Below are 27,669 nucleotides of genomic sequence, written 5' to 3'. Positions count from 1 at the left end.
CTCCACAGGTGATTGGTGGCTCTGACTGTCCAATCACAGGCCGTCTTTTACAGCAAAGTTGTTAACCCCCAACAGTAGCACTTTGGTTTCCACCTCTCTAGTTTCAAGCCGTTTCTACATCGACAGGAAAATACCGACTTTTTATCGACCGAAAAACGTGGTTTGATGAGTTGGACGTAAACGGGGCAGCGGCTCTTCGCACGCAGACACCGGCATTCCGTCTGCTTTCTTTTTTATTATGAAACCAACTAGAAGAAGTAGCAGCGGCTAACGTTAACGTTAGTTGGCTCCCTCTCTGGCTAGCTGCGTCGTGTTGCCTGGCGTTTTTCTTTTTTCTCTTTCTGCTTTTTTATTTTATACTTCTGACTTGCAGAAATGCCTGTTTTCATTTTAATCCCCGACGCCTGCTGGATGATCGACTTGGTGAGTATTTTTATTCTAATGTTTTTTTAACTTGGTGGCTGCTGAGGAAAAAAAAAAGGCCCATCGTGAATAGTGTTTCTGGCATCAGATGATTTCATACACGCAATCAAATTCCTGGCTGGTCAGCTGGATGCAATTCGGCACTAAAACCACAAGTTCCCGAGCACTTTGGCAGCTCTCGAGAGCGGTCAGGTTGTGATATCAGTCGATGGAGGTAAAGGGGAATATTTTTCATTGTATATAACAAAAAAAAAATCTAGTTCAGTAGTTGTTACAGTAATTTGACTGTGGGAGAGCAGAGCTATTTGGTATTGTTGGGGAAACTGCAGAAGACTTGAGGTGAAGAGTCGACGGGAGCATCACGTATAGTTTAAAGACGATTTCAAAATGAGGAGTTTCCATCGTCCTGGTTGGAAATGTAACATTGCTGGCTCATGGGCTTAGGGTGTGTGGCTAAACTGTGCTCTAGGCAGCCCCTGTGGTCTGCCAGGGGAACTGCTCGGCTCTGGCCTGCTTGGGTCTGGATAATAAGCCTGGTCCCTCACAAAACCCTTCATTAGTAGCTCACCTCCTAAAACACCCACCTCTCCCTGCATCTACAACCAGCAGGAGAGACATTTGTAAGTGATTTGGCCTCCCCTGTCAAGATGAAGTTTTTGGAGACCCGAGCCCAGCCATGATTAGAGCTGCCTCATGATGACTGTGGCTGTTTTACTGTCATTATTAGCTAATAATTCTCGACACAAGCCTGCTCAGAAGACCAAATGACCACGGCCTGCTACACCAGACGAGCCAGTCAAGCTGTAAATCAGAAAGTTGCAATGAATTAGGCTTCCTGCTCTTTCCTGGGATTGTGTAAACTCTGGGTATTGTTGGACAAACCCCACCCACATGGGACACTGCAGGCTGACACAAAGTATGCACTGTTTGTCAGAGTGAGATAGTCCATTAGCATGGATGTGTGTTTTGTTGAGCTTTTAGAGGCTCAGCTGTCAAGGTCACAAGCGTTAACTCAGAAAACTAAGCTACGTCACGTTGGGTCCTGTCATTTTTGAATAATTACAGGACACTGGGCTCAGAGTTGGACGTTTGCTTTTCCCCCCTAAACAACAGCTGGTGATTATCTGTGAATAAAGAGTTTTAAGGCAATAAGCTACAGTACAGCTGAAGGGGGAAATATACCTTTTAGGTTGTAATGCTTAGTTTGCAAAAAGCAGACAGTGATGGTAATAGTCATGACATAGTGCTTCTTTGTCTTCACAATATGAATTTATATTATTTTGATTATACAGAAACATGCATATACAGCTGCTTCAGAAATACTACAGACCCTAATTAAAATTTAATGATTAAAATTGCCATTTTTGCCCATTGATCTATATTCAGTAACACATCATGACAAAATGAAAAGATAGTTTTAGAATATCTAGTGAATCTATTAAAAATACAAAAATGAAATTATTGAAGTATTCAAACTCTGCTGTGGTATTCTAAACTGTGGATGGGCACATCCTGTTTGCTTCAATTATTCTTGAGGTGACTTTTTTTTTTAAGCTGAGACGCTAACCTGTATCTGTCCCACAGTTAATACAAAAGCCAAACCATAAGATCCTAGGGGCTCTCTATGGATCTTTATGATAAAGGCCATCCGGCCAAGCTGGTCACCAGTGCCGAGCAGCTTTGGTCAGGAAGATGACCAAAAACCCAACAGTCACTCTCAGCTAACTTCAGAAATCCTCTGCAGAGATGGAATCTGGAAGAACGAGGATCAACTCAAACACACTATCAACCTGAAACATATAGTCAAGACAGCAGTGGAGTGGCTTCAGTACAAGTCTGTCACAGTCACAAAGAATATGTGTGTAGAGACCTGGAGGTGGCAGCTCACAGATGCTTCTCATTCAGTCTGTTGGAGCTTAAGAGAAATTGCAAAGAAGAATCCAGAATTCAGTTTTATTCTTTTCACGTTTTGAATAGCCGAGCACTTCCCTGTTGATAAATGTACATGAATTTAAACGCCAATATCTCAGATTTATCCCTGAGGTTCACAGATGTCAAGTGTCATTCTGCAGTCACGTTGTTGACTCTGAGTCCAGGTGCTAATGTCAGTATGCTAACATACTCTTGTCCATTGGCATTTTTGTCATTACCCTAGTAGATGTTGAAATATTTCACTGGTTGGATGGAAAATGTTCATCTGATTCTTTGGCTAAACCAAAGTCATTAGGGTTTGACCTCTGAGGAACCAGTTTCTGCAAAATTTCATGACTCCATTCAACAGTTGAGGCATTTTGGTCTGGACCAAAATAGTGGACTGTCTATGCAAAATTACTGTTACCAGAGCTCATCACCAGCAGAGCTAAAGCTAAAATATTAATTAGCAGGCTTTTCTGTGAAATGTTTTATACACCGTCTTAACTTTACTACTGTCCAAAACTTGGCATCACAGTGTGCCGCCTCTCCTTATGTTTTCCCACATTATGGTAGAATAAAGGCAAATGGCTTTCAACTGTCACAGCTACTTGCATAATGTGGAAATAAATACATCTTTTTAATAGAATTTCACTATACGAAATAGCCCTTTCAACACTAACCATGAGCACAGGCAGGTGTGGTCATTGGAGGGGGAAGATGCTGCCAATTACAATCAGGTGTGGATGTTTTGTCTTTGCTCCATCCAGACATCTCTTTTGTAAACCTCTTTTTAATCAACAAATGAACGGTCTTACACAAAGTCTAGAGGTGTGCTAAATGTCTGTCTTGCTCTTGTCCATTGGCTCTCAGGTCCTGATGATGCAGTCAGTGGATTTAATGGTGCTAAAAAGACCCCTGTTCCCTTGGATAGACCCTGGCTAAACCCAATGTCTTCACCAGGTAAGGTTTTAATGATTGAAAAATGTTATTCTAGCCTTGATTTGATAATTAAGTCTCTGTATGCTTGTACTTAAGATGCTGCACAACCACAGCTACAGAGAGTGCCATGGAATAACCTAATCTGAAAGCACTATGGGCGCACCACAGTTGCAGCCTTCAGTAAGATAAGCATCGTCAGAGTTAAGGTTTTCACTCTGCTGGACTCACCCAAGCTGTGTACTACATAAACACTTGGAAAGCTGCACTGTGTGCTGGATAGAGATATTCAGAAAATGGTTGCTGCAGTCTGCCTTTGTACTACAAACATACATGTTGGTGGCCTGAAAGTCAGAAGCCTGTCGAACCAGTAGAGGGCGACATTGTTCAACGTGGTGAACATGTTGCCATGAAGCGTTTCACCTGGATCAAACATGTTTATTTAACTTATTGTGCGCAGTTTTAATTAATATCAAGGGTCAGTGGATCAGAGTGGTTCTTTCAAGTTATTTTGCAGCAGTTTTATTAGTAGTATTTTTATTAGTAGTATTTTAGGTGTACCAAAAATCAATTTGAATGTTATTTCAATTAATGGCTACATTTTTTTTAATAGTTATGATTGAAAAATAAGCCAGGCAGTTAACTATTTTGTTATTTATTTTTTTTTAAGTCTTACTGATTTGGGGTAGTATTTCCTGAAGGTAGTTTCTTGTTTTGTTTTTATTATTATTTATTTTACCCACCTCTCTAACCTGGCAACACCCATTAAAATAACTTCATAATATCAATGTGGTACGCAAAGGAAAGTTATAAACCAAAATAAACTTGGACAAATGGGCCTTGTTATTTTAATTTCTCGAGTGGTCCTGTATAAACAAATACTGATATAAATATTAAAATATTGATTGCAGTCACTCAGTCAACACCAAATTTGGTAACGTTGCTGCAAATTTTATAAAACCTGTTTTATTTAACATAAACTTTTTGTTGTACATGTACAATTAATTTGCTTCATTTAGAAATTAATGTATCAATTTTGGCGGCGGATATCGTTAATTACCGTTTCATATTGATTGATTTATTATTTTTATTTTTTGTCTATTCAGAGGTTTCACTCACATATGGCTTATATGTGATATGGTAACTCATATGTTGCGACAATAAAATAAATATTTCGGCCATGCCTAATGTTTATTTCAATAATTTATGTGTATGTGTGGAGAGGAGTTAGTTGGCGAAAAAATAAAAAAATTAAAAAAAGCCCCCTTCCCCCCATCCCCGCAACGCGCAAGCGCTCGGGATCGTGCGGGAATGGTCGGTCCGCGAACTGGGGGTTGGACCGCTCCGAGCGAAACACAGCAAAAGAGTTTTAAATGTCCGCCATGTTGTCCATGGCGCACTGAACCACCGATAGGGAGCGGAGCGTCGGAAAAAAACAGTCCGAGAGAGAGCGACCAAGATCCGGGCCTTCCCCCGGCTCCGCTGGCGACGCCCTAAATACAAGCTACAACCACTCGAACGTTAGAACAGAGATTAACCGCACAGAAACATCCATGAAAGCTCCAGTCGGTACCGTTGTGATTATTAGGAGATCGGATAGATTTATATTGCATCTCGAATTGTGAAAAATGAGTAAATTGTCGTTTCGGGCACGGGCGCTGGACGCTTCCAAGCCACTACCCGTCTTCCGTTGTGAGGATTTACCCGACCTACACGAATATGCATCCATTAACCGGGCAGTGCCGCAGATGCCTACGGGGATGGAGAAAGAAGAGGAATCGGTATGGTTTAACTTTACGAAAATGTGAAAATATGTGTTTTGGTTTATTTTTTTATTTCTACGTGATCAGAGGCGCCCCTCTTTTTTTTCTGCGCAAGCTTTCACAAAATGGCCGCCATTTTTTTTTCATGAGAAACACGACGGATTTCTGTTGCAAATGGCGTTTATGGGGAACCTGGACGACTGTTTGCGTTAAGCGGGGACGCATTGTGTCAATATTGGATGAAATTGTGCGGTTTTGTCGGCTTTTTAATGTGTGAGCTGATTTTCTGAGTACAAAGGAATCACGTGACTTAAGCAATTCCGACATTTTGTCTCGTCTGTCAGGACGGGACCTTCTGTTGGCGTAATTGCGAAGGATCGGGGCGAGGGGGCGCTAGTGATTTCAGATTATATGTGGCGTCTATGGCACTGCAAGACAGAAATGTCAACACTGCTGCCATGCATTGAGGAAAAGTCAGCCCTGTTCGCCTTGATACCGTTTGTCTGCATGTGCTGTCGCTCCCGCTTTGTTTGTGTTGACATGCACCACAGCACCTTGTCACAGTTGACGCTCAGTTGTCATGTTATGGTCCGGTCTGCATGTGAAACAGTCTCTCATGTTTATTTGCATGAAGGCTGTGAGTTGTAATTCAGCGCTGTGTGTGTATGTAATGCAGCATTCAGCTATTGCAACAGCTAGAACCATTATTTGGACAGTAAATGCTCAGGGTTAACCATCCTGCTTGTGAAGCTGTCTGTCAGGTGTATTATTTAGTCTCCGTCTTGCACCTCTAACCTGTGGATGTTGACTGTCCAGTGCAGGTTGCTCAGGGAACCTTATTGTTTTTTTTCAGATACCTGTGGCTGTTATAAGCATCTCTCTGGGTGTTGACATTTGATTTTTCCAGATAAGAACATTAAACTCCACCCTCAGCTCAGATTCTCAAGCAGTTGTATGTTTTTAAATTTAAAAATTTTCCGAAGTTTAGTGAGATAAACTAAATCTGCTTCCTTGTCTAAGTTGTGTCTCTGGGCTTTGTAGTTGTCTGTAGGATGTAGTGTGCTGCTAGTAAACTGGATGCACCCCATGGGAATTTTACTGTTGTTGTTCTTCTGTTCTATTCGTGCTAGTAATCAGCATGACATAGTGGAGCCCTTAGTCCAGGCCCCAAAACAAGGTATTGACATCTGCAAGGGTGCAAGCTTTGTAGCTGATCCAGCAGTCGTGATTGTTTTAAATATAAGGGCAATAAATAGGCAATGTCACTACAGGCGTTCTTTGTGAATACTGTTATTTTTAACTGAAAGTGTGTTACTATGCCTCTGCATTTGCAAAGGCTTGGTGTCAGGGGTTCAGTGTGTCAGATGGCACAGCAGGCTGGCAGACCAGCGACGCGTGGCGCTCAGGAGGAGATCGAGTAGGGTAGGGGGGGTTGCTGTCACTTCAAAGTCTGTGCTCAGCTCAGCTGGAGTGCTTGGTTATGTAATGATCATATTATCATAAGAGGTGGGCCAAGGCCTGCTGCATGTGAACTACTCAGTTTTTGGATCTGTTATGAATTTCCACATCAGGGTTGAGATGGAAATCCACTTTGAGTTATTGTTAAATTCTTTATATAACTGTCTGCGCTGTAAAAGTGGTGGTATGTTATTTTTTTGTATTGTGGGATCCGCTGGGAATTTCATCCGTGATTCTGCACTTGTTCATCCACACAGGGAATAGTGCCTGAACTACTGAGTGAAAATTTATTTTGAAAAGCAGTCTGAAAATCTTCTTCCCAAAAAAAAAAAAAAAAAAAAAAACACCAGTTCTGCATGTTTGCTTGCCACCACTCCAACTCCTCACACTATCCACTTGAAGCTTAGCACTCTGCAGGGTGAATGTCTGGTTTCTCTGTGCTTCTTGATTGTCTGATACCATTTACCAATCAGCCTGTTGAACTAAGACCGTAGATCACCTTTACATTTAGCGTTACCGTACACAGTATTTATCTCTGCTCATCTCAGGCAAATTGAGCTGCTATTTCTGGCATAGGCTTGCTTGCTCTGTCGCTGATGGACTTACCATTCGAAAGTCAAATCTCTGTCCAGCGCGCATGGTTTTGTAATTTGTATGCAATGTGTATGTAGCAAGGCTTGACTGAAGTTTTCATGGATGAAATTCCCTCAGCACGTGCTGCTGGTTTGTTCTGGGCCAGACACTTTGTCTTGTGTTTACGTTTGGGTGAAAGTCAGGTCAGTGTCTGCAGCCGCGGTGGAAACCCACAGGCATCTGTTGTTTTCCTCTGCTAGACACAGTTCCTGTACTTGTGTGTTCACATTCTGGCCGGCACCCAGTTTCTCACTGTGACCTTGCTGGGTGGGAATGTGGGGCATGTCACCTGTCCAAAGTCTGTGTACCCTGCATGCTGTGAAATTGAAAGTTGCCTTTGTAAGCTCTCCTCACTTTTTCTTTCACTGTTGACAGTTTTGTGGTCAGTGTGGGGACGTAACCAGTCTCATGGATGGAAGACAGTGAACATTGTGATTTATTGGTTTCGCTATGTTAATGGTGGGATTACATAGGAAAAAGTGTCATTGTAGACTCACCCTCTGTTTTACTAGCCTTATTAATTTTTCAATTCATGGTTTGTTACTTCACAAAATTGCCGAAGCCAAAAGTGTAATCTCACAACTGCCATTAACTTTCCACCTGACTTTTCCTGGGTGTTAAAAATCATCCTCTCACATGCACTTTATAAACTGCTTTGTACTGTAGCTATGTATCTTAACAGCCCTACCACACTGCCCCCTGCAACTGTCCATCATGTTTAGTGGCATTTACAGTGTCTGGGACAGTAGCTGTCGGGGGCCAGACTGGAGAAGGTGGAGGAGGCTCTGGCTGCCTCAGCAGGCTTGACAGTGATCGATGTCGTCATTTTAGAAGGCTATTTCTGGACCCCTGTGTGTATATGTGAGAAATCAAGACCAGTAGAAACTGTGTGTGTGAGTGAGAGAGAGAGAGCACCAGCTAATGCTCTGTATTCTGACAGTTCGCCTCAATCTAAGGCTATTTATTCTCAGGCAAATGGCCATCACTGGGAAAGAAAACAAACACATCACTTGATTAGGTTTGGCACCTGATGTGTTTTTGCTCAAGGCTGTTTGATTTTATTGTAATTTTTTTTCTTCCTCATTGAGAAGAGGCCTGAGGACAGTGATGCGGAGGTTCAGGCGTTTGCCGGGGGGAATCATTCAGTGGGAATCGGATAGGAACATGAAAGTTATGTAAGCATAGAAGTGCAAAGGGGTCACAGCAAATGCTACAGATAGGTTGAATGTGTTAAGGGGGCAAGAGCTCTGTGTGCCAAAGCCTTAGGGAAGCTATGAGTATAAAACTGAAAGGCTTCTAGCTAAGTTAGTAGCTACATCCCGAGAACAGATCAGCAGAACAGAACACATGGTGCTGTTAACATTGCCTCAGGTATAACAGCCTCTGTAAAATACTGTTCGCCCCTAAACTCCAAATGGTGCTGATGATGAACACTGCTCTGGGACACAATAAAATAGATTTAATACAGCAGATGGAAAATGTTGCAGATGACTACAAACAACATGGTGTTAGATTGAAAGTCACACAGAAAGTTTATTTTTCTGCCTGTCTTATTTTACTGTGGAGATGAGTGACCCCCTCCTATTAATTTTGCCATTAGCAAAATGAGTAATAATGCAGTATTGATTTCTTTTTGCAATAAACTTAAATCAGATGTTTTACACACTGTGGAAACCCAGTAAAGTTATATGTGAATACCTATGCTGTTTTGTATAATGAGCATCTTTATTTGTCCACAAAAAATGGACAAATGTTTTTTTTTTTTTTCAAGTCTAAATCCAAGATATTGAGGTGAGGTCAGATAAACGTTATTAATCCAAAAGGGAAATTCAAGTAGTTTTGCAGTGAAAATAGTGAATGCTAGGTAGTAATTGTATGAAATATCACAGCGCTGTAAACTAAATGGTGTAGACTGCACTAAATGCAGTAGAATGGGACCTTTTCTCTTCAAGGACCATATGTTTGAAATCCTCTTAGCATTGAAAAGTTTCTTTCTGTTACAATGATGCAGATTAAAAATCTGTTTGGCAGTGCTGCTCTTCAGTTTTGCTGGAGGTATCTGTGAGAAGCGGTGCACTTACCTGGTTCTATTCTAAGAGCAATATATTGTCCTTATGTTCCCACTGATATATGCCTCTGTCTTAAAATAAAATTCCAGTAATGTGAAACCATAAAAAGAAAAATGCCCTCCAAAATATAAGGGCTATGCTCATTTGCATCTGAGAAACTTAGAGGCCACAAGAACTTGTTTTTCAGAACGTTCTTCGTGAGGCTCTGTAATGGTAAGGATTACAGTGCGGCTGTGGTGCTTTTCTGTTTAAGTAGCTTTTAAGTATTAACTCAGACATTGAAGCCTTATAGGAAACTCGATGTGCAGTGTAGCACATACTGAACGACATGAGCAGTAAAGTCTTGTAAATATGAAAACCTATATAATATATATGGCTGGTCCATAGAAATATATTTTCCTCCTACTACAGTCTCCGTAGCAATAAATCTGAGTTGTGACTGATTGGAAAACCAGAGTGGTGCTTTGCTTTGCTTTGTGTGAATAGGTTTGGGTAATATGAGAAGATATGCAGTGATAAAATAGAAACTCCCTATGGGCCATATTTTACCATAGAGTGTAAGCAGATGTATTCATGCATTAATAATGCCTAAATTATTATTTCTTTTCCTATAAGACCATTTATTAGCTGACTGACAAGACTTTGTCAATGCAAATTCAAGGAGAATATCCTGTGTATATTACAGATAACATGATATGAAATGTGAAACCACAACAGACTAGTTATGCTTCTACATTGTCATAATTAGTTTAAGCTTCAAGACTCATTTACCCGCCTTGTCCACTTGCCCTAGGCACAGATATTGTCACTTCCCCCAACTCTTGTCAGCCACATGGATGACAATAAACACACACCTTCTCTCCAGAGAGCTGCACGATGCTGTCTTGTTGACAGACTGCCTGCCAGTGGCTTTGGGCCCAGCTCTGGGCCAAAGGCTGTACTACTACTCTGACTGACTGGAACTATTAGACAAGCAGCCTGCCAGCAAACCAGTTAGTCAACCAGCCAGGCTGTCTGCCTTGCTTCCGGCACATTCCCCTTTAGCAGGTTTGGCAGCGGCAGCCCCTCATTATACTTGTGGTGGTTAGATAAGGCCAACCGATGGAGCATTAAAGACTAAACTGTTTAGTGTTCACTCTCTTGAAATGGTAGTGTTCCTTTCCAGCTCCTGCTTCTCATTTTTATACCAATGAGTCATTTTTCCTTTACAAATATTAGGATCTAAACACAACTGAAAGAGTTAACATTCAAAACCTTGACCGTCACTGTGGATTTAGCATCGGATGTCGTAATACGGTTCTGTTCTATTTGGTAGTCCTGTTTGTTCCTGTAGTGTTTTTCAGCAATCATCATAAGGTCTGGGTGCCAAATGTTACTCAATGTGTAACTGGATAATCATTAGTTTCCCTGCGAGTCAGTTTGTAGGTGTACATTTACTTCTTTCTGCATGAGTCAGTGTGTTTTTCCACCCTCAGAGTGATGGTGTATCAAATATTATGTTTCCCTCGAGAAATGTTTTGTTCTTTCACAAACTGGTTTTAAGTGGTGTATGGTCTTGGACTGTTTAGTTTGTTGCAGCAACTGCCTTTGCTTTTTTAAGGACCACAGCTGCTCGGTACTTAGTAAAGCACTTAATGTGGATGTTTACATTTTAAAAACAAACTAGTTCTAGAGGCTGAGCATCTTTCTGGTAGAAGAGAAATCATCAAAAAAATATAGAACCTTTCTTTATAGAGATTTTGAATTTTAAGATACTTCAAACTGGTGCTGCAATTTGATCAATAGATCATAACATTAGTTCAGTCATTCTTGCATTAGTTGATTGACAGCAGCTGTTTCATTCATGCTTTACAATCAGTAGCTCTTTCACTGCTGTGACTGTGGACCTAATCTCCCTTCATATTTTTTGCCTTGATGCAACATAGCCTGACCAATGGTGGATTTTTTTTTTTATCCAGATATAGATTTTTAGGCATTTATGAATACTGGATTATAACAGATTAGTTTTTTATGTATTAGAAATTTAGCAAACAGAATGGGGCCTATATGTTTTTTTGTTTGTTTTGTTTATTTTTGGTTGTATAGGCCTCGACATGACCAAGACACATGCAGAGTAAAATATTGGTGCACTCTGGTGGACAAACTATGTCATACAAACACTAAATTCTCTAAAACCTGGCATTTTTATTCTGCAATTTGTCATCATTTTGTCTGGTATATGCACTTAGTCTAGTTGATTTTTGCTACTTGGATTTTTTTTTTTTTTTTTTTTTTTTGAGAGCTGGCAAATCCTGTCAGGTCTGTAAAACCCGTTTCTAGAAATTGTCATGCCCTTAATGCCAGTGGGTCTTCCTTAGTTAAAATCATAATTTCAGAGTGGTTCTTAAATGTTTTTGCATCCACATCAGTTCCAGATTTTTGCTTTAAAATTATATTTTAAAATCACTGTATAGCTAACACGCTCATTAAGCACCAGTCTTCCAATACGGTATATTAAAAATCATATCCTCTTCACAATTTCAAGAGAAATATTTCTGATGTTCCGTTTAAGTAATTTGGTTTATATATTTAACCGTCCAATTTGTGGATGCTCTTTAAAAAGACAACTATCGTCCTCGGCGTTTCGTGTGACTCACCTCCAGCGTTGTCGTTACAGGAACACCATCTCCAGCGAGCCATCTCGGCACAGCAAGTTTATGGCGAGAAGCGGGACAACATGGTCATCCCGGTCCCCGAAGCAGAGAGCAACATCACCTACTATGACTCCCTGTACCCTGGGGACTACAAGATGCCAAAGCAGCTAATTCACATACAGCGTAAGTGGCTTCTCTGATGGCAGATACTGTTGTAGAAAGCAAATAAGTTAAATGCAACAGTTCAGAGACTTCATTTGTCTCATTATATTGTAATGGTGTTTCCCTCAATTATCCTGAATGTGTTATATGGCATTTAGGGGCTGTTGATCAAAATTATAAGCAGCAAGAAGTAGAATATTCCACATTTCTCTACTTTAAGGAGGCATATTAATTTGTAAATCATCACTTTAGACCTGTGCCAGTCCATTACCTAACTTTTAGTCTGTACAGGTGTGTAAAACGTTTTCTTGAACTGTGTTGACTAAACACAAAGGTGACCTGAAGGGCAAGTGAAAACAGTTGATGAAGAGGTTTCTTAACTACATAAGGTTAATTAAACTGTGTATAAAATGCTGAACCTGTTTAATGAACCATATGTCCGTTGTTAGTCGGGGGTGGAGTCTGTCGTTTCTGGCAGTTATTCATCCGTTTAGTGGCATCATCCGTGTGTTGTATTAACTTTTACAGTTCATACAACAGAGTTGTCACATTTGTCAAATCAAATGAGTTTGAGAGATTGCCTGGTCCAGTAATGGTATCAAAGAAAATGAGTTTGCTAGATTGCTTAGTAGGGAAACCATGTCTGTCTCACAACTGGTCGCTCTGACTGTTTTCTCAAAGAAAAGGAATTTGCTGTACCTTAAACTCAGGCACTTACCATTTGAACGCTGAAATGACAAATGCTTTGTCCTGTCAAATAGCTGTCAAACTAATTTTAGGTTTTCCTCAGAGGTCTGCACATTCTGAAATGTGGAACAGATTCTACAAATACCATCCATTTTGTCATTCCCTGTTATTCCGTTTATGTAAGCAATTTATTCAACTGTAAACCTACTATGATTTCACATGGTGCTAGATGATACAAATTGAAAATCCGTTTCAGGAATCACTGTGTGCACACACTGATACTGAATTAATCAAAAACAAATATGATTGCCTGGGTGACGGAGCTTGCTGTTTTAATTCCTGTCAGTAACCATATGTTCCACCTGTCACACTCAGTCACCTTGATCGCAGCCCGAGATGAAAGCGATTTCTCTTTTAATTAAAATCAGAATGGAAGGGTATTGATTTTTTTTTTTTTTTTGCTGGTCACTGAAATATAAGGCAAAGCCTGAAGCCCTAAACTGGAGTGAGTGAGTGTTTTTATGGTTTTTCTGTCAATAACAGTGAATGCTCACACCAGGCTATTCTCATGTCAGTCCACTTACCTCCACTTGTCAGAAAGTGCAGTTGTACTGTAACAGTTGTAATTAGGGCTGATCATCATGTAGTGTGTTCTAACCTTTGTGTCAAGCTGGTGCTAGATGGGCTTGTTCTGGTTAACAGTGGGCTGTCGTTTTGTAGCTTATGTTGAATTGATGAACAAAGACTTTTGAGAATACCTCTCCACTCCGCTATCATTTGGCATGGCACACCTACTGCGTGTTTTTGCTTGTCCGATAATCATGTGGCTGGGTATGCTGACCTGAAGCATACCCTCTCTCCACTGTAAACAGTAAAGTCCTTCCAACTTTGTGCTCTTGCACCGTTTTAAGGGTGTTTATCCAATAATGCGTGGTAATATTGCTGTCATTCAGGTCACTGTATGCTGTACTGTACACTCCCTGTTTTCTCAGCTGTCACCTGCATATTCATTGCAGCTTCAGTTCTGCTTTGGTCAGAGCTGGTGAGATGCTGTGGCCAGTCATGCACATGTAAGCACACATTCCTGGTGGGCTGTTTTATAATATGAACATTGTATTCATGCTTTGGAAAACTGTTGCTACTGTGATCATTTGGAGAATCCTGTCTTTCAGTATTACAAACCACTGTGCTGTATTTTGGACTTGACTAAGGCTGGGGACGATTTTAAAATCACGGGAGACCACAGACATAAGGATAGTTTCGATCGATTATTAATGTTATGATCATCTGAACACACACTAGAGGACTCAACAAGACCAGGAGACCACAAACCTGCCGTTTTTTGTAATGATTTCATGTTGGCGATTCCACACAGATGAGATTTCACATAAACTCACATGACTTTGTGATGCACGCCTTTTCATTGTTGGCCCCATTGTTGTAACATTGTCTTGTACAGTATGTTAGACACTCGTGTTGTTGGCATGATTCAACCAAACATGTCTTACTAGCGATGCTTTTGGTGCTGTTTTTTTTTTTTTATTTGCTAACATGTTTGTGTGACATAAAGGTCAACAACATCCAGCTGGTGATGTTTTCCAGGGTGCTTGCTCTCATTGGCTACTGTGGGCAATCCGTTGGACATTCCCTGACCAGGAATCGTAAAGATAGAACGTTTGATATTTACGATGTAAGCTCCAACCTGCACGTGAGCAGTAAAATAATCGTGTTGACACGACACACGTGAGGATTGTTGAGACAAATAATCGCTAACCAACCAGGAATTGGGCCACGTTCACTGAACGGGGCAAATCGGGCATGAAATCATCTAGTGTCCTCAGCCTTAGATTGAAACGCATTCCTTCAGATGGACCTCCCAGATATAATGTCAGTATGTTGTGATGTACGCAGGACAAATGTCTGCGAAGAGCACAGCAGCAAATGTTATGCTTAGACTTGTATTTCAAAGTAGAACAGTTTATGTATGAATATGTGTTGGGCTGCATTTTGATGAGGTACACAGCAGAGCTGGAAACCGTGATTAAAATACTTAATGTTTAAATGATGAATTCAAAATATGGACACCTGTGTAGGTGGGTAACTTGCTTCTGTGGGTGGGTACAGCGTTAATGATTAGAGGATGTACTGTCTGTATCTCAGTACATGCAAAATATGACATGGCTGCACACCAACACTGAATGTTAAATAACCGAGTGGCCTTGCTGGTCACATTGCTAAGCAACCATTTCTGTACATCTAAACTTTTCATTTAACAGCACAAAGAGGAACTTTATTTTTAATCTGACTGCAAAACAATGACACTGGATTTGTGAGCTGTGGGTTTTATGAGACATGCTAGCCAATAGATGGAAATGGTTTTTGGTTTTGTTTTGTTTTGGTTTTTTTTTTTTTTTTTTTTCTGCTTTCTTTTTTATTTTGATGGATGGATGAGTTTTGCTGTGTGAGCTAACTAATAGTGGTGGTTCATACAAAGTGTGGTATTTCAAAGTAAATGCTCAGCAGTGATGCTGAATGAACTCGGTTGGAAACTGGCTTCTTTATTGTAATGCTGCATGCAGTGCCTTCGGGCAGTGCCAGACCAATTAAGCTGAATTTTAAATTTCAGTGGGTTTGCTGTAGAGAAGGAATGTTTGCCTGATCACTTTGAGGTTCTGTGTCAGACGATGTGAATGTAATGTCATCTTAATTTTTTACTCTCAAATTCTGATCAGTGGTATTTAAACAGATTCATAAGCACCAAAATGTGCATTCCTCATCCTGTGATTGTTTGCTGATATTCCTCTTTTGACCCGCTCGCTTCACATCACTTTGGATAAATGTACAAGCAATTTTAAAACATAAGGGCAGTGCCAGTAAATGGGAGGATGACAGCAGGCTACATGCAATAGCTTCTGAGTATTAGTCATCTAATAACCTTTCTTACGTTGTTCTAATCAGTATAAGGAAAAAAAGCAGTTTCATTCTCACTCTGTGTAAAGTTGATTCCTCTACTCCATCTTCTTGCAGCTTTCAGCTTGGACACAGAGCAGCCCGATTATGACCTGGACTTGGACGACGAGGCGTTCGTCAACAAGCTGAAAAAGAAGATGGAAATTAACTTCCTGCAGTTTGAGGAGATGATTGACCGGCTGGAGAAAGGCAGTGGACAGCAGGTCAGCACTGTTTGTGTCTACATCTGCCCCCAAATACAGCCAGCTGTGAAGAAAGACCCATGAAACCTGTTACAGACCAATTCACAATGAGCTTTTGAAAAACAGTGATACCTGTATTAAACAGTTGGTAACACAATATAGAAACCATTTATGGTAAGACAACATCAGCATAAACGCCCCTCACAATGGATTTGTCACTGGCACCACTTCGTGAATAAATGTTAGGTCTTCAAATGCAACATCTGTCTGTTCCTCTTAGCTGGTGAGTCTTCCTGAGGCCAAGCTGCTGCTGAAGGAGGACGATGAGCTCATCAAGGAGGTCTTCGACTACTGGAGCCGCAAGAGGAAAAACAGCAAGGCCAACTCGCTCATCCCTAATGTGAAGCAGGAGAAACGGGATGGCTCCAGCACCAGTGATCCCTACGTAGCCTTCCGACGGCGCACGGAGAAGATGCAAACCAGGAAGGTTGGTACCCCTTCACTCACAGTTCCATTGGCAGCTTCTCCCTCCAGTATCAACCTGGTTACGGTCCCTGCTATACCTCAGTTGTACTTCTGGTTCCTATTACTGCTAATGTCATCACAGTAAATTGTCTGTGTATCTGCTTTTTTAAATGAACTGGCAGGTAGACTTTGGTTTTAATTATGGTGCTATCATGCATGGATTGGTTGTGTTCTGGGGTTTTTGATGTTATCTAAGATTCACTTCAACTGTTGTAGAACAGAGATCACAACAAAAGCACCTTTATTTTCAGCATGTGTAGACAGTCATTTCTCATAAAAAGAAGGGGGAGTGGGTTTCTGCTTAAAGAATAAATATTTACTCTTGCAGGGAACATGCTGAATATATGCTGTTGTACAATCCAACCAGTCATTAGTTTATTCTGTAGCAATGGAGCTACTGCTGGGGCAAAAATGGTCTTCACATAATTTTGTGGGAAAAACCTTGTCACCTTAGCAGGCTTCTTTCTGGCATGAAATAGTCTTTGCACAGTGATTACTTTCTGCTGCATCACAGGCTGCCAAGTGTGTAATGTTGGCACAGAGCCTTGTGACAGTGTATACATCATTTGCTGATGCTGTTTGTCCTGACAAAAAAATTAAAGGGTGAAGTGTGAGATTTAGTGTGTTGTTTGTCCTCAATGAGCTGAGCTGCTCAGTGTAATATAATGTTCTCCATTATCGGGTGTAGCAGAGGCAAGTTAAAGTTAATGGGTGGGGGGTGGGCTTGAGTCTCTGATCAGAAATGTTTAAATACACTGCAAAAACACCATACATTAATGTATGATCTTACTAAACAGATGCATAAAGAACCTCCCAACACAACAGTGACCAGTCTGAGAAGCACTGCCCCTACATCACATTTACCTAGCCCATCACTTTCTGTTTTCTTTTTTTAACTGCACTCAACATAGTGCAAACACTGGCTCTGTAAAATTTCTATTGCCCCGTAAAAATAATGTGAAGGGTGTATATGCCACCAAGTGGTCATTTGAGGAATTGATCCTTTTAGTCATAGGTGCAGAAAATAGTGCTTCATTAAAACCTGTGAAACACTACCTTTGAGCAGCATAAAGCTGTTAATTTTATTGGTTTAACCTATTGTTTTTAACGGTGTCATGTTAAATATCCTGTTATAAATATTTTTGCTGGCTCTTTCATAGTTATTAGGTATTTTGGGTTAATGTTTTTCTTTTATACCTGTTCACTCTTCAGAACCGAAAGAATGACGAGGCGTCCTACGAAAAGATGCTGAAGCTGCGCAGGGATCTCAGTCGAGCAGTCACCATCCTGGAAATGATCAAGAGGAGGGAGAAGAGCAAGAGAGAGCTGCTGCACCTCACATTGGAGATCTTTGAGAAGAGGTGAGCCTACCCCTCAGGCTGCATAAGTACTACATTAATACAGGAATAAAACAAAGCAGTTTGAGAGCAGGGTGGTGAGAGCAGAGTGACGTTGTAAAGGAAGAAGTCAACTGACTGCTCAAAGTGTGAAACCAGTTAAAGCTTCTTTTCTCAGTGTGTACCCTGTTGTGCTATCTGATAAGTGGTTCCCAAAAGATTTTTCATTGATCTCATATAAGGGAGAAGGTTTCTGTCAAATGAAATGGTTTGAAATGTGTAGACAGCTGGACACTTTGGGTAGTGAATCCTTCTATTGGCTAATATATGTATATACTCCCTTTTCTTTTCCAGAAATGTCATGTCAGACTTTGGTGGTGAGGTGATGGCAGAAGTTCTGGCTGAACGAGCGCTGGTGAGGCCGCAGATCATTCCCCTGGTCCCACTCACCAACCAGTACCGACACCAGGACCACATGGACCTCAAGGACTACAAGTCCAAGGTGAGGCTTTTATTCCATGAACCTGATTCTCTATACTCCAAGTTTGCATAACTTGAGAAAGTGTAAAAAGAAATTCCCTGTAAACATCACAAGCATGCTTTTTTTTTTTTTTTTTTTTTTTTTGTGCTCTAAAGTCTCATAATCTCTTATTTCATACTGTAGCCCGAGAAGATGGAAGTTCCTCGGCAGAAACGGAAGTACGAGAAGAAGCAGAAAGTACTTCCTCTGTCATCGGGCACTCCCCATCACCCAGGTCCTGTTGTCTTCAATGCCAAGGACCTCAACCAGTACGACTTTCCCAGCTCAGATGACGAGCCCTTCTCCCAGGTACATGCACACTTTTAAACATGGATGCTCATCGAAGCAAGACCCAGGTACACTGTGTAGACCATGCATGACCGTTTGTCTCACTTTTTTAATTTAATATGTGCAAGTAACTTCTCTGTGCAACATTACTTACTTTTGTGTATTAGCTCTTTTATTATTGAGGGTAAACATGATTTGTTACAGTAAAAATGGCGAGAAGTGTTATGGCCTGTTAAGTTGAGACCTGAGTTAAAAGAAATTCCTTAAGGTTTCTATTTTCCTGCATGTGCTGTTAGCTGGTTAGTGAGTATGTAAGCTGGCACAGGTCAATTCATAAAGTTTAGGAGAACTGAAGGAGAAATATAAATAGAACCTTAAAACCTGAGTTGACCTAAGAACAAAAATTGTCAACAGTGAACTCTGCTTGAATTCAAAGACTTGAAACTCAAGTTCAAGACAAGTTCTTCTTCTGTCACTGCACTCTGCCCTGATAACTGCACTGAAAATTACAAATCCTAATTAGATGATTGTCTTGGAAACCTCTGGCTTAAGTGTTATAAATTCTCTAGTTTCCTGACTTTAGATCGACCTCTGACCTCTGTGTCCACAGCTGCACTCAGGCTCATCAGAAGCAGAGGAGGAGAGCGACCCAGATGGTGCCTATGCCTTTCGCCGGAAGGCAGGCTGCCAGTATTATGCTGTAAGTATCATAACCTTTTGGTTGTCCACCTGTATAAAACAGAGTACATTAGACTTTCACATTTTCTAATAAATTATGTAAGTCCTCATTATAGTGGTGGAATTTATGGGAAAAATGCCCTGGGTCAGTCCAGTAGTTCTGAAGAAATAAATTATCAACCTTATCAGGTCCCTGCTCCACCTCAAGACTGCAGGGTCTGTTTAATGCTGTTTGCATTCTCGTTAAAACAGGAATAGTTATCCATGTTGAGCTGCTGTATTGCTCTGTGAATTCAGAGCTTAGTAAGTAATTGGCACATGGCTAAAGGGAAGTTTTGACAATTAAGTTATTGTTCACCTAGAGAAGTGTTTGTGCAATCATTGCAGTCACTGGGCAGGTACACACAATTTCACTAATTCACAAAAGACAATTAAAAACAAACAAATTCAAATTGCAGAACACTAAGATATTCATAAAATCCTACACTCCAAAGTTGAAAATCAATTCATTTTGCCTACTTCTACATATTAAACTTATTGTAGAAGTACATAGTCCAGTGCACAACCTGTTTACTAGGAGCAAAAGAAACTTATTGCAAACATCAGAGACATGAGAAGTGAAATGGATGAGGTTCAGCATCCCTTCTTTCTCCAGGCTCGTCAGGATCGTGTGGGGAGCTGGCCGTGGTGTGGTCCTTCGGAGGGCGGCTTGGCAGAAGCTCGCTTTCGCTACAGTCTCACAACACTCACTGTGCCGCGACGGTGTTTGGGCATGGCTCGACGACGTGTGGGACGAGGTGGCAGGTCGGTTAATCTCATGTTACCATACATTACACTGATTAAATACATACCTTGTTAGTGGCTCGTATAATGCTGTGTCGGACGTGTAGCAAGCTAGTACTAAACCATAGTGCTCTTGCTTGAGTACGTGATGGCGCTAAAGTCTGTGGCTGTTTTCAGCCTGTTTTCTTCCACTGTCTCATCTGTTCTGATGTACGGTCACTTTGTGCTTCTCCTGATTCATTCTTCTGCTTAGCATTCACTTTGTGCTTCTCCAGATTCATTCTTCTGCTTAGCATTTACTGTATTTCACCAATAATGGGCAGTTGTAGGCTCCTCTGCCTTTATTGGCCTTTTCACGCATCTTTCAGCGTTTCCCAGTTGTATCATCACATCCTAAATGGTGCAGAAGTCAAGGTAAAAGGGCAGGGCTCTGTGACAAATAAGACTCAAGGGTCACCTTATGTGCATCTAGACCTAATCGTCCCCTCTGTTCTGCCAGTTTTGAGCAGTTTGACTAGCTGTCTCTTCCTCTGCTTTCTGAGATGGTGTGACAGGCTAAAGCAGCTTTTTGTCTCCTAGATGTTATAACTGACAGGTTGCTACAACAGACTTTTAGCACCACAGGACTTCTGGTCAGCATCTTCTAGAAATCCCACAATCCCAGACAAACACTGGGGTGATGGTGGGTTTTCTGTGTTTACGCACAGGCTGTGGAATGAGCCGCTGACCAGTTTGCTCTGTGTGGCATACAATTCTTTTTATATCCAAGTTCTTCTTTTTTTCAAATCTTTTCAAATCAAATGCCAGATAAATGATTAGGTGTCATAATTAACCAGCCTGTGCTTAAAGACCTGACCCTCCTCTCCTCTCTTAGGGTGTTGCTGGACAGGGCATACACAGACTATGACAATGTTTTCCATGGACTGGATCCAGAGATACTCGACCTGCCTCTTCTTCCCTCTCCTCCTCCTCCTCCTCCCCCCACTACTACTACTACTTCTTCACGTTCGCCGGCCACAGTCAAGTTTGCCAGTACCTCAGAAACAAATACCTCAGACAGAAGTTCCTCCTCCTTCAGCCCCTCTCTTTCCTCTCCCTCGTCCACGGACCTCAGTCAGATACTGTTGAACATAAAGTCGTGCCGATGGAGGCACTTTAGACCACGGACACTACCACTACATGAACTGGATAACGCCCACCCGCTATTTAGGAGGTTGAGCCGAGGCATGAAGCGCCCAGCATCTGCCTCCCCAGCTGGGGGACAGCCCAATGGCTCTCAGCGCCCACCCAGGGTTGTCCCTGCACCCGCACCCATTGCTGGTAAGTGGTTTGGCCACATGCAAACACTCCTTGTGGATAAATTCTGTCAAGTGCTGTTTGTGTAAATGTTTCTGCTCATGGCAGATTGGACTTTCAGGGCAATGGCGCCACTTCTGCTATGAGCAACTTAATTTCAGAAACATGCTATTGAAGACACAATGAGTACAGATGCACACGTCTTTTATTTAAAGACAGAAATAGTCCTTAAAGGGCCTTAAAATATCTACAAACAAGATTTCTGCTGTCAGTTATGGTGATGAAATTTTCTGACAAACTTTTAAAAAAGTGACATTTGAGGACGGTTGTGTGTCTGTAAAAGTTACTCTGAAAAATCAGTTCTGGTTCGGATTGTTTTTCAGTAGTAAGTCATAGCAGATAATGGAAGGACTAATTGCTGTTAAGATTTTTTTTTTTTTTAAAGCAGCCTAAATGAAATTTTCCTCCTGATTGCACTAACACATGGGTGCACAAATTCAGAGTTTGTCAAGCTACTACTAAGAATCAGCAGGGAGATGATGGATGCCATTAGTAATTTGGATGAAGCCTTTAAGGGGCAAGCTACTTAAGAGAAACTGTACATTGAAAACTGTTCAGACTCCACACACCTGCTGGATTGCCTTTACTGCTTCTCTGTTTTTAATGGAGTAACAGATTTACTGTTTTCTGGAATGGTTTCAATTGAAGGACCAGTGTCTGCTCTGTCCTCCAGCAGCATTGTCAAAGTTTGTTTTTTTTTTTTTTATGGTTGGCATTCACACTGCATCACCTCCCACCCACCTAGTCCACAAGGTGTCAATTAAAGCTGAGTTTAATAAATAAATTCATGAGATGCACAGGATTTGTTCGGGTGTGTGGACACAGGCATGGAGCGTTGAATACAAACTAAATGCCACAGGGTCCCTGGTGGTGTTACTGTGAGGGCAGTCAGGCGGCAGGTGTCTTCATGTTGCTACAAGCAGGTTACAAGAGTTGTGTATGTTTTGACGTGCATGGAAAAATAACTGTTGGATGAGGTGGAAAAACTGATCGACCCTAAAGAAACTAAAGGACGTGTATATTTTAAGACATTCTAATGCATCTTTCTGTGCAGGATAAATACAGTACTCAAAGTCTGCAGGGAGCAGGTATAGAAGTAGGTTGTAGCAGTGTTGAATGAATACGTGCAGCATTTTGATTAAACAACATGGTGGCTGGTTGCATTAAAATAAGCATGAAGTGTGTTTCAAATTGAGTTGGTGCTAGAGGACGAGATGTGACGTGGAGTCGGGATTCTGTGAAGTAGATTTGAAAGGCTCACGGGGAATAACTAACTGAGGCGCAAGGTCATGTAATACCTTCAAAGGTGGGAATAGGACTGCATAATCAATAGACAGCCAGTGAAGAAAGACCTAAACTGTTATTTATTGGCTAAATGGTTGAGACGCAAATAAGGCTATTGATGGAAGTAACTTTAAAGTGCACACAAGGAACCAGGTGTCTGACAGAAATCAGCTTACAAGGGCAAATCTTTGATGTGTTTATAGGACTAAATCAAACAAATGTCTTCACGTGCTTCTTGGTAATCAGATGACTTTCCTTCACAGCATTCCATCATTCAACCAAGGCTGGAATATTTTAAGTGTACCACAAGAGCCACTGGAAGTAGCTTGGTTTATTATAGTGCATGTAATTGCAGTTTTTAGCCCTTGTAAGTTTGTCAAACCACCTGGAGCATCTCTTTGAATCCAACTCTTGTAATTGCAGGACCCGACCAAACACACCAGTGCAATCTCATTGTCAGACTACAAGCTTAATTATGCAGCTGAATTACTTTTAACAGAAACCACAAACTACACACTCTTGATTGAAGTGTGGTATCGTTCACCCAAAAGACATGGGACACATTTGTTGTGCAGGGACCTAAGTGGTGTTGCAGTTCTGTTTAATAGAGACAGTAGGTTCACACAGCTTCATGCATTAAAGATGAAATGTATGTGTTTGTGAAATCAATCTTCTGAGGATTTGATGTGAAGGTGATGATCTGTTATAAGCTGTGGGAATTGCCAGATTGTGAGAGGCTGCTGCAGCAGGTGTGTCCGAACACATGAAGAGCCAGAAGCTGCCGCTGTAACATGTTAGTTGCATTGTCATGCAAATCATGTGTCCTGTGTGTGGTATTATGACAGAGAGAAGTTACTTTCCAACTATACTGATGGTTGAGAAATGTGAGTTTATTCTGAGTAAGTACGCTCAAGGCAGTAGCAGGTCTTCTCTACAACTGGAAAAATATTTAATAAAAATGGATGTTTGCTTGTTTTTTTTTTTGTTGGGGAAGCCATGTGGTTGTTACAGGCTGCATTTTTTTTTCCAGCATGTATGTGATGATAGGAATCTGCACCTGCTGTAACAAACATTTGTCCTCCTCAGCTTTGACAGCTGAACAGTACCAGCAGCATCAGGAGCAGCTGGCCCTGATGCAGAAACAGCAGCTGGAACAGATCCAGCTGCAACAGCAAACCACCACCACCACCACTGCCAACAGCACACAGGTCAGTGTCGGGGCTGACGCCAGCAGCAGACATTCATTTTTTCTGTTGACTCACTTTTCAGGTCTTCGTCCATCGCTTTTCAGCACTGACCATTACCACTGTCCTCTCGCCTAATAGAGCCTGGCGAACACGTTGGACCAGGCTAGCGCTCAGTTCGCCGCCTCAGCCCTTGTCACCGCTGACCAACTGCTGGCTCTAAAAACCAAGGAGGAGCTAGCCCTGGGAGGTGGAGTCAATGGTGTCCTCTCCCCCTCAGGTATGACAGCCCCCAAGACGACTTCTGGCAGGGCCAGTATGCTCATTGCAGACTTAAGCTTTTAAAAACTGTTTAATAAAACCCCAAAATCTTAAACTGCAGTTTATTTGCCATCCACAGCGATGAGCGACACACTTTTTTGTCCCAAAAGTAACTTTAGAAAACAAATACAAAAGTGGTTTGACAGAAAAACTAAAAGCACGTCAAATTTTTGCATTTCACCTGAGTGTAGAAAGTGCATAGTGCCACTGAACAGACAAAGCAAACAATGAGGGTGAAGTGATTACTGCCTAAAACCAGTAATGGGGAGCACAGAGCGCAGATAACAGCACAAAGCAGATGGATCCAAACCTGCAGCACTAACCCCAACAACTGAAGGCGTTTCAGGCAGCAGGATTTGGGAGATAAGTGGGGAAAGTGAGATTATTGTGCTCCGAGGATCTGTTCTCCACTGATAAAACTACTGAAAAGTGAAAGTGTCGGTGATTATCTGTGAAAGAATTTTAATGAATTTTAGATGCTGTAAAGGAAAGATCCTCTCCCTCAGGTTACATGTTTAATGTGTTGCACATTATGTTTTAAAGTTGGGGTCCGTATTGAGCTGTTTTGAACCTGTGCTCACGGTCCCAACAGCTACTGCTGATTGAAAACGATTACTTTCAATCACAAGATGAAAAGGATGCAGCTTTAAGCTATTTTAATGTTGTGATGGTGGATCTTCATTTCTTCACGTCTCCAACATAAATCACAGACTTTTATTTCCTCCCCTCCCAACAAAAGCTTTATAATAAAATCTTCCATCTCCAAATCCCACCCCCACCCCATGCCTCTTTTTGACCCCTCAGGTGTCTACAAGGGCTTGCACCTCTCGAGCACAGTGTCCCCGTCCCCCGCTGCCCCAGCTCCTCCCACCACTACCGCAACACCCACCTTGCTCCACCCATGTACCACCACCAGCTCCACCTCTGCTACCAGTAACAACAACGGCACTGCTCACCTTGCCAACACCACTACCACTAACACCGCCACCACTCAGGTCCTGCTGGGCAACCGTCTGGGTGTTTCCAGCAACAAGCGCGTCCACACCCCCCGGACTCTGAGCAACACCATGTCAACATCCGCCTTAAAGTTCGCCCACACAACCGCCAACTGTCAGAAACCCAAGGTCACAACGGCCTCAGCCTCACCGCTGGACATAGTGCCCAGGTGAGAAAACCCAGGGGGAAGGTGGTTTCTGCTGTTCCACCCATGAGGACACTTTAATTGTGGAAACTGCCTCACTGACAGATCCACTTTGGTATTCACTGGTGCACTGAATGAAATATCCTGTTCATGTCCTCCATAGACAGAAATCATAAACTGCCTCTGACCATCACAGTATCACAAAAGAAAAAAAGACTATATTTAGCCCAGTGCTACTCTTTTGTACGAAAGCAGATTATACCAGATATGTTGATGCTAGAATAACAAAGCAAAAGACCAGGCAGTTTTGCTTCTGTTAAGGTGATAAATATCACTTTAAGTGGTGCCTGTAAAGCAGAATGGTAAAAGCCTTGCCAAAGCTGATGGTTTCCTTAACTGGCAAAAAGGGTTTCAATTAAATGTTGAGGAAATGTAACGCCAGTCACACGTTCTGCTTTTGTTTCCATTATTCTCCAGCTGCTTAGGAGCTAAATGTCTGCACGGCTGTAACGAAGTGGAGTAAATGTCTTAAGATTTCTAAGCAACCTGAAAACAGTACTGCAGTAAAAATGCCCATGGACTATTTGCCATGTCAGAAACGCAAATGTAATTCTACATTATGAGACAGTGGAATCATAAGTGTCTGTGTGAAGTGGCTGATTGTACATACATGAATCTGCTGTGAAGCTGCTTGTTACCAACGTTGTCTTACTATGTTTTGTCGTCTTCTGTCCTCAGGGAGAATCATGAGCAAGACAAGCCAGCACTAAACAGTCTATCAGAGAACACAGTGGCCATGGAGGTTACGTAGCCTCCCGTATGCAGCACGGGGGAAGCGGGACTCCTTTGTTGTTGTTTCTGTTTGTTGTTTTGTTTTTTCCCCCCGTTTTTTTTTTTTTTTCTTTTGTTGTTTGTTTTATTTTCTTTTTTTTTAAGGTGCTATGCATCGTTCGTTAGTCGTGAATGCAATTGGTGGCGGAATGAGCACGGCAAGGCTGGGTTTCCATGGCAACTGTTTTGGGACTTAATTGCAATGCTCGTCTCGTACAGTTTTTTTTTTTTTTTCTCTTCCCCATTTCCCTATTTGTTACTGTTAATAAGAGATCATCTGTAAATTCTTAATATGGCAATTATATGTACAGTACTGCATATTTGTAATACCCCCCTTCCCACCCCCTCTTCTTGTATATAACATTACTTGAATACAGAATTGTTCATTTGTGATGTTTTGCACTCGAGATATTAAAAAAAATCAAAATTAAAAAGAGAAAACGACAAACTGCAACTGGTGCGAGTATGAGGTGTGAAAGTTGTACCACAGAAAAAATGTATGTCATCACATGCATGGTGCGGAACCTGCTGTTTGATCTATTTATTGTGCCGTGTTTACAAAAGGTTTTTTGTTTATTTTTTTTATCTTTTTTTATACACTGTACCCCCCCACCGGTTCCCCCGTGCAGTAGTCAGTGTTTAGCTAGATTAAAAAAAAAAAAAATCAAACACAAAAAAAAAAAAAACTCTGTATTTTTTTGGATGTTGTGAACATGGCCAGGAGGTCACCCGTTTTTGTTGGGCGTTCTTCCACAATGTTCCCATGTGTCATGTTGAATCGATGGAGACATGCATTCATTCAGATTCAGGTGCAGGGCAGTAGAAGAAAACAGGTGTGAATTTGTTGTAGGCATCAGTTTGTCAGTGGGTTATTCATTTTCCACAAAGCTCTTCCATACGTATATTATTCCTGAGACAAGTAACAAAACAATGGGGATGGAGACTTTCCCAGAAGACTTTGCTGCTTCTGACGTATCTAAGCACTATATATATATATATATATATATATATATATATATATATATGTATATAATATGTTTTTTGTTTTTTTTAAATTGATTGATGCTGCTTTGATATGATTTTCATCTGGTTTGCACCAGGTGGCTTAATTTACTTTTTTTCTCTCAAAGGTTATTCCCTCACCTCCCCTCATTTTTAAAAAAAATATTTTTGTATGGCCCAGTTTATTTTACTTTAACTTTAATCACAGAAGACTTCATTCTTTTGTTACTTGTTGATCAAAAAAACTCTATGGGAGTTAAAAAAAAAAACAAAAAAAAACTGACATTTATCATTCCAGCTTCTACATAAGAAAGAAAACATGTATTCATTGAAAAAAAGACAATTTTCTCTACTTTTAGAAACTCCAGAAGGCTGAAAGGCCATGAACCACAAGTTATCGGGTGCCTTCATTTGGGAAAAAAGGTTTCAAAATAATAAAAAACTTTTTAAAAAATCGCTCTCTTCTGTGAAGAGTTTGGTACTGAACAAGGCTACTTGTAGTTTCTCTTTGTCTGTACCACAATCCCAATGCCCATTCCAATGGCCCACTCATGAGGTTTTGTTTCGTTTTTTTTGTAGACCCTTTCAG

General features: G+C 41.2%; 1 protein-coding gene across 2 annotated transcripts; it reads left to right on the top strand.

The window, feature by feature from the left end:
• Positions 1–72: 72 nt before the first annotated feature.
• Positions 73–27,570, top strand: LOC113134529 (enhancer of polycomb homolog 1). 2 transcript variants are annotated; one of them, XM_026313957.1, is made up of 15 exons: positions 73–423; positions 3,208–3,297; positions 11,853–12,012; positions 15,706–15,851; positions 16,111–16,317; positions 17,568–17,716; positions 18,047–18,194; positions 18,357–18,521; positions 19,111–19,200; positions 19,834–19,982; positions 20,836–21,281; positions 23,688–23,809; positions 23,927–24,065; positions 24,911–25,271; positions 25,986–27,570. In XM_026313957.1, exons 3-15 carry the CDS (start codon positions 11,913–11,915, stop codon positions 26,056–26,058), a joined length of 2,295 nt encoding a protein of 764 aa, XP_026169742.1. In that variant the 5' UTR covers positions 73–423; positions 3,208–3,297; positions 11,853–11,912; the 3' UTR covers positions 26,059–27,570. The 2 variants fall into 2 exon arrangements, with proteins under 2 accessions (XP_026169742.1, XP_026169741.1); XM_026313956.2 differs by lacking the exons at positions 73–423; positions 3,208–3,297 and adding an exon at positions 4,632–5,054.
• The last annotated feature ends 99 nt before the right edge of the window (positions 27,571–27,669 follow it).

Source organism: Mastacembelus armatus, chromosome 17 (genome assembly GCF_900324485.2).
Source record: "Mastacembelus armatus chromosome 17, fMasArm1.2, whole genome shotgun sequence".
Lineage (NCBI taxonomy): Eukaryota > Metazoa > Chordata > Actinopteri > Synbranchiformes > Mastacembelidae > Mastacembelus > Mastacembelus armatus.
Note: the sequence above shows the minus strand (reverse complement) of the source record. Positions and strands in the feature narration are given on the sequence as shown.

What these genes read in the sequence shown, in the direction of transcription:
- LOC113134529 (XM_026313956.2), top strand. Translation starts at nt 4,902, where the DNA reads ATGAGTAAATTGTCGTTTCGGGCACGGGCGCTGGACGCTTCCAAGCCA. An exon ending in ATGACGAGCCCTTCTCCCAG is followed by an intron (nt 18,522 to 19,110) that starts GTACATGCACAC and finishes CTGTGTCCACAG; the next exon opens with CTGCACTCAGGCTCATCAGA. An exon ending in CCGCTGGACATAGTGCCCAG is followed by an intron (nt 25,272 to 25,985) that starts GTGAGAAAACCC and finishes TTCTGTCCTCAG; the next exon opens with GGAGAATCATGAGCAAGACA.